This window comes from Leptonychotes weddellii, chromosome 14 (genome assembly GCF_054177405.1).
Source record: "Leptonychotes weddellii isolate Sample4059 chromosome 14, ASM5417740v2, whole genome shotgun sequence".
NCBI classification, from domain to species: domain Eukaryota; kingdom Metazoa; phylum Chordata; class Mammalia; order Carnivora; family Phocidae; genus Leptonychotes; species Leptonychotes weddellii.
In genome coordinates, this window is record NC_138382.1 from 489,477 (window position 1) to 503,525 (window position 14,049).

The following is a 14,049-nucleotide window of genomic DNA, read 5'->3' on the forward strand; positions in this document are numbered from 1 at the left end:
CCAGGACGGGCCTGGGAGGTGGCCTGACCCACCTCCTGGCAGGGCCGGGGTCCTGTGCACACCCATCCTCACGCAGGCCAGCAACAAGGAGCGAGCTCAGGCCGAAACAGCACAGATGCTTCCACACATGTCCCTGCGAGGGGCGTCTCCACAGCCCCCCAACGCACACGGACGAGACACGTGTCATTTGAGTATTTTTCTGAACCTCCGAGTGTGGAGAAAGCAAATGTTAGGACAAGGCCGAATAAATTCTAGGAGAGCTGGCTTGATTCAAACAAGTATAATTCTCAAGTTATCACAAAATTCCCCACAAAAATTTACAATCAGCAAAATATTTTTCACGTAGCGTTTTCATACAATTCCGTGGTTTTGCTATTATAATCTTATGTTACAATAAACCTTCATTAGTCCCTCAAAACAATGATATAAATAATCTGTACAACCCACCATAGAATAAAAAACCAAAGCCAAGACTCCCCCCAGTTTTCTTAGCAGCCGGGCACACCTACAGTGACCCCAACGAGAACCCTCTTGGTGGCAGCCAGGAGTCGCTCATCTTGTGGGAGCACGCCACGCTGGCGACTTCCCCAAACACCCAGAATGCCTGGCACAGAGCTGCCCCGATGCCAGCTCTGCGGCAGCGACTTCACGTGGCAAGGAACGCCTCGTCTCCCCTCAAGTCAGAGATAAACTCATTCAGCTAAAAAGAAAGCGCTCGAGTGAGTGGCGTCCACCCCTGACCTGAGTCCCGTGCTCCCTGACGACCCTGCCCTGTGCAGAGCGGTGGCCGTGGCACCTCGAGACCCCGAGTCCACGCAGCTCAGGACCCACATCCGCACCAGCCACCCATCGCTCTCTGCAGCAGAGAGCCCACTAAACCTGTGCTGCCTGGTGGCTCGCACGGAAGCAGTGACCACAAAACTCAGCTGGGAGAGTTCCAGTAGTATCCATGTTTTCCTTCAAGTCCAAACGGTAAGATGTACGCGACAATTCAAGTTTACTATGTTAGAGTCTGGTGGTAGGAGATCCAAACCTTGGGTCTTAAGGCTTTTACATCAGAGATTAGACATGAGCCCTGGGTGGGGAGGAGGAGCGGCCCAGAGCAGAAGGTGAGGGGACACCGCACGCAGCAGCGCTCACGCCCAGCGCTCCCCATCCTCGAAGGTGTTTCTGGTGGCCTTCCATTCGGGTCACCCAGACGCAGCCCCACCTGAACACGGGTTAAAAAGCAAAAACATTCACAGCCAAAGGTCACCCAGCACAACGGGAAAGAGCCCTCTCATTCAACCTTCACATTCTGTGTTCAAGTTTCAAAGACCCCGCAGGAAGCGCCTAGACCTTATGGAGAACTAACGTGCAGTCCTCACTCTCCTTGAACCTGGTCGACATCACAGCTGCATCTTTGGCGTGTACAGTCTTTGAATAGAAGTTGACTATCTTGCCGTCCAGTTTGTACTGGTGAGGAATGCTCTCATAGGGCTTGAGGTCGAGGTCCAGCACAGACACGGAGAAAGCAAACCTGGATCTCGACGAAGGGACGATAGGCCTTTGATCGGAGCTGGAAGTGAAAGAGCAGCTTCAGGACACATGAACCGCCCAATACCCAAATCCTCACCCTGCTCAGGGTGCACACCCCGCCTAGGCCCGCCATGACACCCGCCACCACACGGACGGGAGGACTGGCAGGTATCCCCCAGTCCCTGGGGGCACTTGACCAGGAGTCAGGAATCACTAACCCTGAGAGAAAGGAGAAAGTCGACCTGGCCTTTCCTCAACCCGACGGAGCAGACTTCCCTTCACCCGCCTTTTCCCACATCTGCTGAGAAGCCCGTGTTCCCTGAGGCGCTTCACATTTGGAGAGAGAGCTGATTTCATGCTCTAGTCTCAAATCTAATCTGCAGGTTTTGATGTTTTGTTCTTAAGGCTTCATTCTGTGGGCTGTCTAAACATCAGAACAGTCGTGTGCTTATAACAGAAAATGAACAATTATTTGTACTAAAACCAACCACTCTGAGGCTAATTCTGAATTTTGTATTAAAATTGCTGTGTATCCATCTCACTCAGCTCTCAGAGTGCTTGGTAATATTTCACATCCAATAACTGGTTAAATATATGAGCTCGGTTTAGCCCAAGAAAAATACGAGTCCAGTTTCCCCACGCTTACTACTCTTCTAGAGTTAGAAAGCATCCGCAAACAACACAAATTTTAAAAGCTCCTGCCTGGGAGGGGAAGACCAATCCACATGCTCCCGTTCTGATGAAGCTAACCAAGGCCGAGACTCTCACTTCACTCCTGCCCCAAAATGCCCTCTCTCTAGGGAAAATGGAGCCCTGGCTCAGCTGCTGGGTCATAGCTACTCCCTCCCGAACGGCAGTGAAGGTCCCGCTTCTGAGGCCTGAGCTCCAGGCAGCAGGGCCGGGACAGCACCTCTCCGGCCCCCAGCAGGTTTCCCCCGCCGAGCCGGCACCTGACAAGGCGACACGCACACAGAGGGGCATCGCTCGGCACACGGGCTGCCTGTGTGTCCACCACAAGCTCCCGTGAGCCCAGGGCGCAGCTCCAAAGCCGAAACGCTTCTGCGCCACGGGGCTCCCAGGACATGCACCCCCACCCCGCCCCGTCTGCGCCTGCGCCTGCCAAGCAGCCGGCCAGCCCTGCACATTCCCGCACATTCCTGAGTGCGTGCCTGTTTCAGGAAGGGCAGCGGGTGACATCTGCATGCTTCTGCCATCGGACAAGGCCAGCTCGATCAGTGAACTCGCACTGCAGGCACTTCCTCACGGGATCACAGGGGTCCTCCACTAAACAGAACAGCCTTTTTGTACTTCAGTTGCACCCTACGAACATCCCTCCGTGTTTCCGATCCGCTCCATGCCTGCCAGGGAGCAGCGGTCCTGGGAACGTTTAGTTCAAAAGCATCTGAAAAACGGGTGGCTGGCAGCCAACGATAAGGTCATCTTGACCCGGGAACACACGTCAGAAGAATGTGGAACATTCCACAAACACTGTGTGTGGGGTTTGGCACCCTGAGGATCAATGCTGAAGATGCCACCTAATTAGCAAGAGAAGATTACAGGTTCATCCTGAATTCCTAAAAAAAGGCAGGGGAGGGGACCGGACAAGGATGATAATGTCCAGGGAGAGCTGCTGCCAACAGGACATGCAACAGCGACGTGCTGTCCCACAGGCACATGAGGGTCAGGACCTGGTGGGGGGTCTGCAGCTTCTCAGGCCTCCAAGCCTCAGTGGGCATGTGGGGCCTTGAGAGGAAGGAATTTGTACCAAGGATCCAAGCTGCTTCTAAGTCTTTGGAGTATTTTCTTAGAAAATGATAGTAATCTTGGGGCGCCTGGGTGGCTCAGCTGGTTAGGCGACTGCCTTCGGCTCGGGTCATGGTCCCGGGGTCCTGGGATCGAGTCCCGCATCGGGCTCCCTGCTCAGCGGGAAGCCTGCTTCTCCCTCTCCCACTCCCCCTGCTTGTGTTCCTTCTCTCGCTGTGTCTCTCTCTCAAATAAAGAAATAAAATCTTTAAAAAAAAAAAAAAGAAAGAAAATCATAGTAATCTTTAATAGGACAGTCTTTTTAAGTTATTCTCCATAAATGTCTTTCCAGCTGACTCACACGCTTCTAGAGAGCAGTGGGAGTCAGCAAGCCGTGGCGGGTTACTAGGTGTCGTGCGGGCCGCGGGCATCAGCCTGTCAGCAGACATGGCCCTGCCAGGGCGCTCTGGCCGCAGGGACACGGGCACGGCCATGCAGCAGGCAGCTCACCTGGAGTCCTGCAGGCAGGGGGAGAGCGCGATCATGATGGAGCAGTCCTTCGCAGTCATGGCCACCCGGTACTGCTGAACCTACGGGGGACGGAGAGGTCAGCGCCGGGACCACACCCCCACCACACGCACCCGGCACGGCCCAGGAACCCGCTACAGACCCGGGGGTGAGTGAGGAAGCCCCAGGCCAGCCCGGCCCTGACCTCTCACTGCAGGTAGCACGTGGACCCCGACTCCAAACACTAGGATGCAGGCTTGTCTGCCAGCTTGGAAGTTCGCTACCTGGGCTACCAGGGCGCTGGGCACCCTGACGGTGTGGGCCAGCTCTGCTCCACACACACCCAGTGAGGCCTGCTCGGGTCACACCGCCACCACGAAGGACGCTGCGTGGATGGAGGGCTGCCAGGCTCTGCGTGAGCTCACTTCATCCCCAGAGTGACCCACAGCCGGCCTGCTCAGCACTACCTGGTGACGGCAAGCCTGGGTTCGAACCCAGGCTGAACCCAGGCTCTGTGGCTCTCAACACCGGGCTTGAGCACGTGCGCGCACCAGCCACAAACACATTCGCCAGGGCCGCCGACGCAAACCACACACGGTGTGCTCTGGGGGACCCAACTCATGAGGCCGTGTGTGCCCACCTGCACGGCAGACACACAGAGAGGTTCTGGAAAGCGTCACCTTGGTGTCGAGTCTGGGGCATCTTCCCCCTTCTTTGACGTTTCACATTATTATTTGAATTTTTTAGATTGAATAGCTCTCACTTTTACAAAAATAAACTAATTACAAAAAAGGAAATGGGCCTTACAGGTTGTCACTGCCCTCATCATATGCTGACAGATCAGTCTCACCTTCCCTGTAGCCCTTTCCTGAGTCCCACCCCAAGAAAACGTCCAGTTCCCACCTTCCCTGCGCACGACTGTGCAAGGTGCCTCAGGCCGGCTGGTGGCTCTTTTGGGGCTTGCAAAACCTCTTCTACACTTGGTTTGTTTGGCTAAGAAATCAGGTATTTCACAAAACACACAAAAAATTCGGTCCAAACAAATTAAGGAGATAAACATAAAAAAGTATAAAATATTTGTGTCCTCATTACAAGACAAGTCAGAAAAGACTGACAGATCTGAATTCCCAAAGACGAAAAATATCTATATAACTCCGTCTAAAACCAATGTGGGAGACAGAGATCGGCAGCAATCACTGATGATCAGTACCAAGGCATCAAGCGCTAGATCCGTCTGGAAGAGGCTACTTCCCAAAGAAGGTGTGAAACCCAATAAACAGACAAAAGAAAATAGCCAATAAATATATGAAAAGATGCCAAACCTTACTAATTATCAAGGAAATGCAAATTATACCAACCATTTTTCACTCATTAGATGCACAAAACTACACATAAAATCAGACATAAAATGGAAGGGCCAGACTCTCACTTCGAGTAATGCCGGACTGTGTGATCGGGGGCCAACCCGACTACAGAGGTCCACCCGAGGAAGCTGGACAAAATACCAAAACCATCTGCTACAAGGCAGTGTGAACAGGAGCAGGGAGAGTGGCTGGACCAGTGGGGAGACAGACATTTGGGTCTCTTCTGCCCTGAGACAGGGTTGACCGTTCCAGAGGGTTGGCTGAGAGGTACTCTTCTCACCAACCTCCAGGGCTACGGGGACAGTAATCGTGTGAACCCCCTCTTCGGGTTAGCACCCAGAGCTGCACCTGGAGACTGAGGGAGCCACAGGCTGGCATCCTTCCAGGACCTGCAGCCCTGCTTCAAAGAGATCAGTCACCAAAACTGGGGTCAGAGGACCCCAACTTGCTAGGGCTTCCCTGTCTCCCAGCAGAAGCAAACCCAAGATCCTCCCTGGAAGAAGACATACTAGGCCTTGCATTATTTCTAAAATAATTGTAAAATATAGTGATTGACACGTAAGTTAAAATATCCAGGTACAACACAGCATGACCTAAGTGAAAACCTGCAAGAAACCCCAGTCCCAGGTCAGCAGAGACAAACACAGACTCCCAACTACTGCAGGTACCAGACAGACATGCTGCTCTGTTCAAAGGATAAAAGACAAAATCAAGAATGTGAGGAGAGCTGGAGGCTATAAAAATAAACCATATGTAAATTCTAGAATTGAAAAAATACAAAAATCAGTATTAAGAATTCAAGAGATAGTTTTAATAGATTAGAAAAAAATCAAGAGACTTGCTACAATGGAAGATAGGTCCAAGTAAAAATATCCAGAATGAACCATGGAAAGTAAGACAGCTGGAAAATACCAAGGAAACGGGCAGAAATCAAATCTGAAGGTGTTAAGGCCAAATATTTTCCAAGCCTGAGGAAAGACATCAAGCCACAGACTCAAGAATGACTCCAAAAAAACACAATCACTTACACACATCACCAAACACTTAAGGACGAGTCACCAGCAGACCAACACAAAGGAAACGTTAAAGGGTATTCTTCAGACAACAAAATCATCCTAGGTAACAAGCTCCAGAATGCAGGGCAGAATGAAGAGCAACCCAAGAGAAGCATCTGTGGGTAAAAGGAAACCGGTTGTATAAAATGGTAATAACATCTCTTTGAGTTTAAAACAATAGAATACACAGCAATAGGATTTAAGTCAGGACGAGAGTAAAATATACTCTTAAGAATTTTGCACTGTCCAAAAAGAGAGTGAAGGTACTAGACATTAGACTTTCATAAGTCAACTGCTTGCTGCAAAGGTTAGGATAACAACTAAGAGAAAAACAAAAGACTCTGTAACTTCCAACAGAGTGGGGAAATTCAATGATAAAAATATAACCCAAAAGATTCTAAAAGAGGAAAGGAAAAGAAACCTAATAAAACAGGTGATAAAGGATTAAACCTAACTATACGTCCACAAAACATCAGAAAGGATAGAAAACCAAACCATACTTTAAATGCAAAGGCATAGAAAGATTAAAAACAAAAGAATAGAAAAAGATATACAGTGCAAGTATTAACCAAAAGAACCTACAGATGTTACGCTAATATCAGACAAAGGAAACTTTAAGGTAAAAAGTATTACCAGAAATAAACACAGTGAATATTATAAATGACACTTGAAAATGAAAAATTTGATTTACCCGGTAGGTGTAACAATATTAAGGCACCTGACAATATAGCTTCAAAATAAATAACAAACAGACAATTCCATAATTATTATGTAAAATTTCAAAACATCCTTATGAAAGAAGCAGAGAGTAAAATAAAGCTATAGAAGATCTGAACACAATTAATCTGACCTAATGGGAAGATATAAAACATTGCACCCAACAGTTTGAGAAGACACTTTCTTTTTTAAAGTATGCACAGAAGCATTTTTCAAATAAATCGATCTATAAAGCAAATCATAATACATTTCAAAGGATCAAAAGCCAATCTCAACAAATTTCAAAAGACCATATGGACTGTGTTCTCTGACCATAATGCAATGCTGTTAGTAATCAATACAAAAAAAATGAGAATCTCCATGTGTTTGGTAATTAATTCTCTTCTAAATACTTACATGGGTCAAAGGAGAAATCTTAATAGTAATCAGAGCATATATATATATGTATTTTTTTTTTTAAAGATTTTATTTATTTATTTGAGACAGAATGAGAGACAGAGAGCATGAGAGGGAGGAGGGTCAGAGGGAGAAGCAGACTCCCTGCTGAGCAGGGAGCCTGATGCGGGACTCTATCCCGGGACTCCAGGATCATGACCTGAGCCGAAGGCAGTCGCTTAACCAACTGAGCCACCCAGGCGCCCCAGAGCATATATTTTAAATGAATGGTGTTGAAAATATAGCTTGTGGAATGTAGCTAAAACCATGTTTATGAAAAAATATATAGTGTTAAACACATTTTAGAAAAAAAGTCTAAAACTTAATTAGATAAGCATATCAGAAGTTACAGGAAGAACAAATTATCCAAACAAGAGAAAGGGAAAAAAACAGAAATTACTGAAATAGTAAAGAATCATATAGTACACTAAAGGATCCTAAGTTAATTTTTATAAAACTGACAAAAATGATGAACTCTTTGTAGGATGGATTAAGAAAGAAAACAGGTATCAGACATCAGGAATAAAAGAGCATTTTCAGATCTCATAGAACATTAAAAGATAAAAGAATATTATCAAAAAACTATATACTAAATTTTTGAAAATTTTAGATGATGTTTTAGAAAGATGTTACTAAAACTGACAAGAAGAAAATCTGAAACTTTTTTAAACCCTTTTTTTTTTTTTAAAGATTTTATTTATTTATTTGAGAGAAAGAGAGCATGCACAGGGGCAGAGGGAGAGAGAGAGAGAGAGAGAAGCAGACTCCCCCGATGAGCAGGGAGCCCCATGCAGGGCTCAATCCCAGGACCCTGGGGTCATGACCTGAGTCGAAAGCAGAGGCTTAACCAACTGAGCCACGCAGGCACCCTGAAAATCTGAAATTGAGATCCTAATTTAAAATTTTTCTTCACAGACAATTATCGGCCCAGATGGTTTCACCTGTGGTTCTACAAAACATTTAAGGAAAAAATAATACAATCCTTACTTCACCTCTTCCAGAGAACCAGAAAATGAGCAAACATTCTTCAAATGTTTTATGAGGCAGGCGTACCCTTGATACCAAGACCTAACAAAGACATTACAAAAAACTCACATCACTCATAAACATATATTCAAAAGAAACCCTAAACAAAATATTAGCAAATCAGATATATAATAATAAATCACTGTAAAAATTGTACAGTTAACCACGTTAACAGAAAATAGGAGAAAAGTCCTATGATCACCCAATAGAAATAGAAAAAGCACTGATGGGTGCCTGGGTGGCTCAGTCGTTAAGCGTCTGCCTTCGGCTCAGGTCATGATCCCAGGGTCCTGGGATCGAGCCCCGCATCGGGCTCCCTGCTCCGCGGGAAGACTGCTTCTCCTTCTCCCACTCCCCCTGCTTGTGTTCCTGCTCTCGCTATCCCTCTCTCTGTCAAATAAATAAATAAAATCTTAAAAAAAAAAAAAAGAAAAAGAAAAAGCACTGATAATTCAACATCTGCTCCTGAGAAAAACTTTTAACAAATTAGGAACAGAATGGAACATCCTTAATTTTTAACTTATTTATTTAAAAAATAAATAAAACAAACCCCCCAAAAAACCTACAACGAATAACTTACTTAGTGGTAAAATGGTTTCTCTGAGAATGGGAACAAGACTAGAATTCCCACTTTCATAAATTAACTATATGGAGTTAAGCAAAACAAAATAGTGTAAAAGGCCTAAGGATTAGAAAGCAAAAAATCAAATTCATTGATAATATGATTCCATAAAACGAAAATCCAACAGCTATAAGTGAATAGTTTGAATCAGTGAGTTCAGGGCACCTGGGTGGCTTGGTCGGTTAAGGGGCTGACTTTGGCTGAGGTCCCGTATCAGGCTCCCTACTCAGCGGAGAGTCCCCTTCTCCCTCTCCTGCTGCCCACCCCCCCCATGCTCTCTCTCAAATAAATAAAATCTTCAAAATAAATAGAATCAGTGAGTTTGGCAAGGTTGACATATAAAAAGTCAAATAGAAAAATCAGCTGCGTTCCTCTATGTCCATGACAAACACTTCAGAATGGAAATTTTTTTAAGATTTATTTATTTTATTTTAGAGAGAGAGAGAGCATACATGCACAAATGCGGGGAGGGGCAAGGGAGAGGGATAGGGACAAGCAGACTCCCTGCTGAGAGGGGAGCCTGATGCAGGGCTCGATCCCAGGACCCTGGGATCATGGCCTGAGCCGAAGGCAGACGCTTAACGACTGAGCCACCCAGGCGCCCCTGTTTTTATTAGTTTTAAAATAACACCTAAAATAATAGAAAATGCCCATGTTGGAAGACTAAATATGTATAGCCATCAACTCCTATTGTCATTTTAGTGCCAAACCAACCAAAATCCCAACAGGTTTGTTACTGCTTTTCCTTGTAAACCTGAACAAGCTGATTCTAAGATTTATGTATACAAGCAAAGGTCAAGAAGAGCCAACGAAAAAGACAATCCTGAAGGCGGTAGAAGGATTTGCTCTACTGGGTATCAAGGCCTGTTCTGACTCTCTAGTGATCAGGATAATTCCTGTGATTCTGGGACAATTCCATATGAAAGTAAAATAAAACCCTACCTCATGCCATACCCAACAAATGTGATAGGCAAAACAATAAAGGTTTCTAAAATACCTGTAGGACCCTAAGATAGATAAAGACTTCTTAAAAAGGAAGAAGATGTAAATTAAACTATCCTAAAATTATGAACTTCCTTTCTTAAAAGGACTCCACTGAGAGTAAAGTAGCAAGCTCCAGAGTCAAAGAAGACACCAGGAGCACATATATCTGACAGAGGGCTTCTATCCAGAATACATGAAGAACTCCTTCAAATCAATTAAAAAAAGACAATCCTACAAAAACTGGGCAAAAGGCTTAACAAAAAAGAAAACACAGATGAAAAGGTGCTTAATCTCATCACCATAATAAGCCACCATTACAGTCACCAGAATGGCTGAAAAATAAAAGACCGAGGGGCAATGGGAACTACTCTAGCCAGCTGTAGGGAATAGAAGAAGGTAACTGTTTTGCAGTATCTCCTCAAGCTAATATGCTCACATCTCTGGCCCAGAAATTCCATTCCTGGGAATATATCCAAGAGAAGTGTGTGACATGTTCACCAAGAGATCAGCTTAAGAATGTTTACAGCAGCTTTATTCGTAACAGCCCAAAACGGGGAACAACCCAAATGTCCATCAACAGTAAATGGATAAACTGTGGTACATCTATTCAGTGGATTGCTATAAAGCAATGCAAGTATGGAAATGCATGCAATAATATGAATCTTATAAATAGTACATAGAGTTTTTTCTTCTTAAAAAAGACAGCATTCCAGGGCGCCTGGGTGGCTCAGTCGGTTAAGCGTCTGCCTTCGGCTCAGGTCATGATCCCAGGGTCCTGGGATCGAGCCCCGCATCGGGCTCCCTGCTCCGCAGGAAGCCTGCTTCTCCCTCTCCCACTCCCCCTGCTTGTGTTCCCTCTCTCGCTGTGTCTCTCTGTCAAATAAATAAACAAAATCTTTAAAAAAAATAAAATAAATAAATAAATAAATAAATAAAAAGCATTCCATATATAAAGTTCAAAAGCAAAACAAACCAAACTATGAGAATATAAATCAACATAATAGTTAATTCTGGGGAGAAAAGAAAGAGGAATGACTGGCAGGGAAACAACAGGGATTATGTTTGGCTGCCAGGGTTCTACATCCAGACCTAGCTGGTAATTCCACAAGAGTTTGCTTTGTGACAAATCATTGGGCTGTACATTTTTTTCTGTGTACTTTTCCGTATGTGCTATATCTCACAGTACAAATGGTTGATAAGAAAAGCTTAGAAAATTAAAATAAAATTCGAAATACTGGTAATAATAGTGTTTGGGGGTGCATGGAGGAAAAGGGCCCTCAACTGTTCCAAGAAGGAACGTAAATTGGCAAAATCTTTTGGAAGGACAATACTGACAGAATTTATCAATCAATCTAGCAATTTTATTTCCAATAATCTACCTTCAGATATGCCTAGGTGCACTAGGATTAGAGTACAAAAATGGGAATGTCAACATTCTTTTTAACAGTAACAGATTAAAAATAACACCCAAATAAATGACCATGATGTGACCATACTAAAGAGAATGACAATTTCAGGGGGCATGGAGGCCTTCCAAGGGCCCTCCTACTACAAAACAACTAAATTCCTGTGAACATACCTTTCAGTGCACTGTGGGGCTTATAGAAGGTAAGGGAAATCGCTAACTCAATCCCCTCTTCTCACCCGCCCACCCCCAAAAGAGCCAAAACTAGGGTTTTGAGCAAGAAGCAAATGAGAAGCCTGAGCTGTTCTACAGGCAGCTGTCAGTGGAAGCACTGTTTCTAGGAATAAGCCACAAAGTACAGGGTCCCAACTGAGATTTCTCCCTTAAGCCAAGAATCTGTATCTTCTCTGAAGGAAAGCATCCCCTGTTTAGGTCCCCAGGATTCCCACGGACTAAAGATCAAACATATGAGCTCACAATCATGAACCATTAAAAACCCAAGCAGATAACATAGCATTGATGAATCAGCCAAAATAACAAGGAATTTTTTACCTCTAAGGTTTTATTATGTATCTGATATCAGATAAAGAATATAAAATAACTTCATAAATTGTTTAAAGAACTAAAAGATGAAATTTAAAATTGGGCAAGCAACAAGGAACTATCAAAAATACCAAGCAGAAGTGGAAATGGACCGGGACGCCTGGGTGGCTCAGTTGGTTAAGCGTCTGCCTTCAGCTCAGGTCGTGATCCCAGGGTCCTGGGATCGAGTCCCACATCGGGTTCCCTGCTTAGCGGGGAGTCTGCTTCTCCCTCTCCCTCTGCCGCTCCCCCACTTGTGCGCTCTCTCTCTCTAATATTTTTTTTTAAAAAAAAAAGTGGAAATGGACCAAACAGAACTTTGATAAATAAAAAATATAACTACTGAAATGGAAAATTCAATGAACAAATAAACTAGCAGATTAGACACAGGTGAAGAAAGAATCCATGAATGGGAAGGCAGAACTGAAGAAATACCCAGAATGTAGTACAACGAGACAAAGAGATGAAAAATAGGGACATGCAGTTGACACGTGGAAGATAAAATGAGGTTTGATCTATACCTAATTAGAGTCTCAGAAGAAGAGAATACGATAACGGAGAAGAGAAAAATATGTGAAGAGAAAATGGCTGAGAATTTTCATAACTAATGGAAGATATAAATCCACAAACAGAGGAAGCACAGCATATGTATATGAAGCTGGATAAATAAATACAAAGTATGCACACCTAATCACTACGCCCAATAATGAGAGAGAAAGAGAACCTCCTAAAAGCAGGCACAGGAAAAACTCTCCCGCTGAGAAAGGGCAGTTAGACTGATAGAAGACCTCTAAGCAGCCACATCCACAGTCAGATGACATTACATCGAATGATTTAGTGCTGGGAGAAAAACACTGAACTCCTTATTTGTACACAGAAAAAATTACCTTTCAATACTGTGGAGAATATAAACATATCCAGATAAACAGGATGTAGAATTTTCCAAAAGGCTTTCACTAAGTTACTAATGTAATTTCTAGGGGCGCCTGGGTGTTTCAGTTGGTTAAGCGACTGCCTTCGGCTCAGGTCATGATCTCAGGGTCCTGGGATCGAGCCCTGCGTCGGGCTCCCTGCTCGGCAGGAAGCCTGCTTCTCTCTTTCCCACTCCCCCTGCTTGTGTTCCCTCTCTCTCTGTCAAATAAATAAAAAAATAAAATCTTAAAAAAAAAAATATAAGTTACTAATGTAATTTCTAAAGGGTTTACTTGAAGAAGAGGAAAATCACAAACAACTGTAGGCCAATAAATTAGATGATTTAGATGAAATAGAGAAACTCCTAAAAAGATACAAACTATCAAAACTGACTCAAGAAGAAACAGACAGTATCATCAGACCTGTAACAAATAAAGAGACTGAACTGGGTATCAAAACACTAACTACAAAGAAAAGTGCAGGCCCAGATGGCTTCACTATTGAATTGCATCAAATATTTAAAGACTAATTAACATCAATCCTTCTCAAAACCCTCCAAAAAGTATAAGGCTGGAACATTCCCAGCTCATGTGACAATGCTAGTATTACCTGATATCAAAACCAAAAAAGACATCATAAAAGATGCAAACTACAGACCAATCTTATGAATATGAACACAGCAATCCTCAACAATATAACAGCAAACTGAATCTAGCAACATATACGAAGGATCATGTGCCATGACCAAGTACAATTTATACCAGGAATGTGAGGTGGGTTTTAACATCCAAAAACAAATGAATATTCCATATCTACAAAATTTAAAACAAAAAAACATGATAATCTCAATTTCCACAGAAAAGACATTTGATAAACTCCAACATCCCTTCTTGAAAAAAACACTCAACAAATTAGGAAAAGCAGCAACCTTCCTCAATCTGATAAAGGATATCTATGAAAAACCCACAGCTAACATCATATATAATGATGAAAGACTAACATTGTCCCAACAAGACCAGGGAAAATCAGGGATGTCTGTTCTTGCAACATCTATTCCACACTGTACTAAAGATTCTAGCTAGGGCAGTTATGCAAGAAAAAGACATAAAAGGCATCCAAATTGGAAAGGAAGAAAACAATCTCTAGTCACAGATGATTTTATATAGAGAGAATTCTAAG

General features: G+C 43.9%; 1 protein-coding gene across 3 annotated transcripts in view; it reads right to left on the reverse strand.

Moving 5' to 3' along the window:
* Nucleotides 1-265: 265 nt before the first annotated feature.
* The window catches only part of IPPK (inositol-pentakisphosphate 2-kinase), a 43,914-nt gene continuing 30,130 nt past the window's right edge, over nucleotides 266-14,049 (reverse strand). For all 3 annotated transcript variants that reach the window (XM_081802689.1, XM_081802687.1, XM_081802688.1), the window contains 2 exons: nucleotides 3,772-3,851; nucleotides 266-1,558 (listed from right to left, as the gene is read on the reverse strand). In XM_081802689.1, the coding sequence (XP_081658815.1) occupies nucleotides 1,333-1,558; nucleotides 3,772-3,851 (306 nt within the window). In that variant the 3' untranslated portion in view covers nucleotides 266-1,332. The remainder of the gene's footprint in view (nucleotides 1,559-3,771; nucleotides 3,852-14,049) is intronic.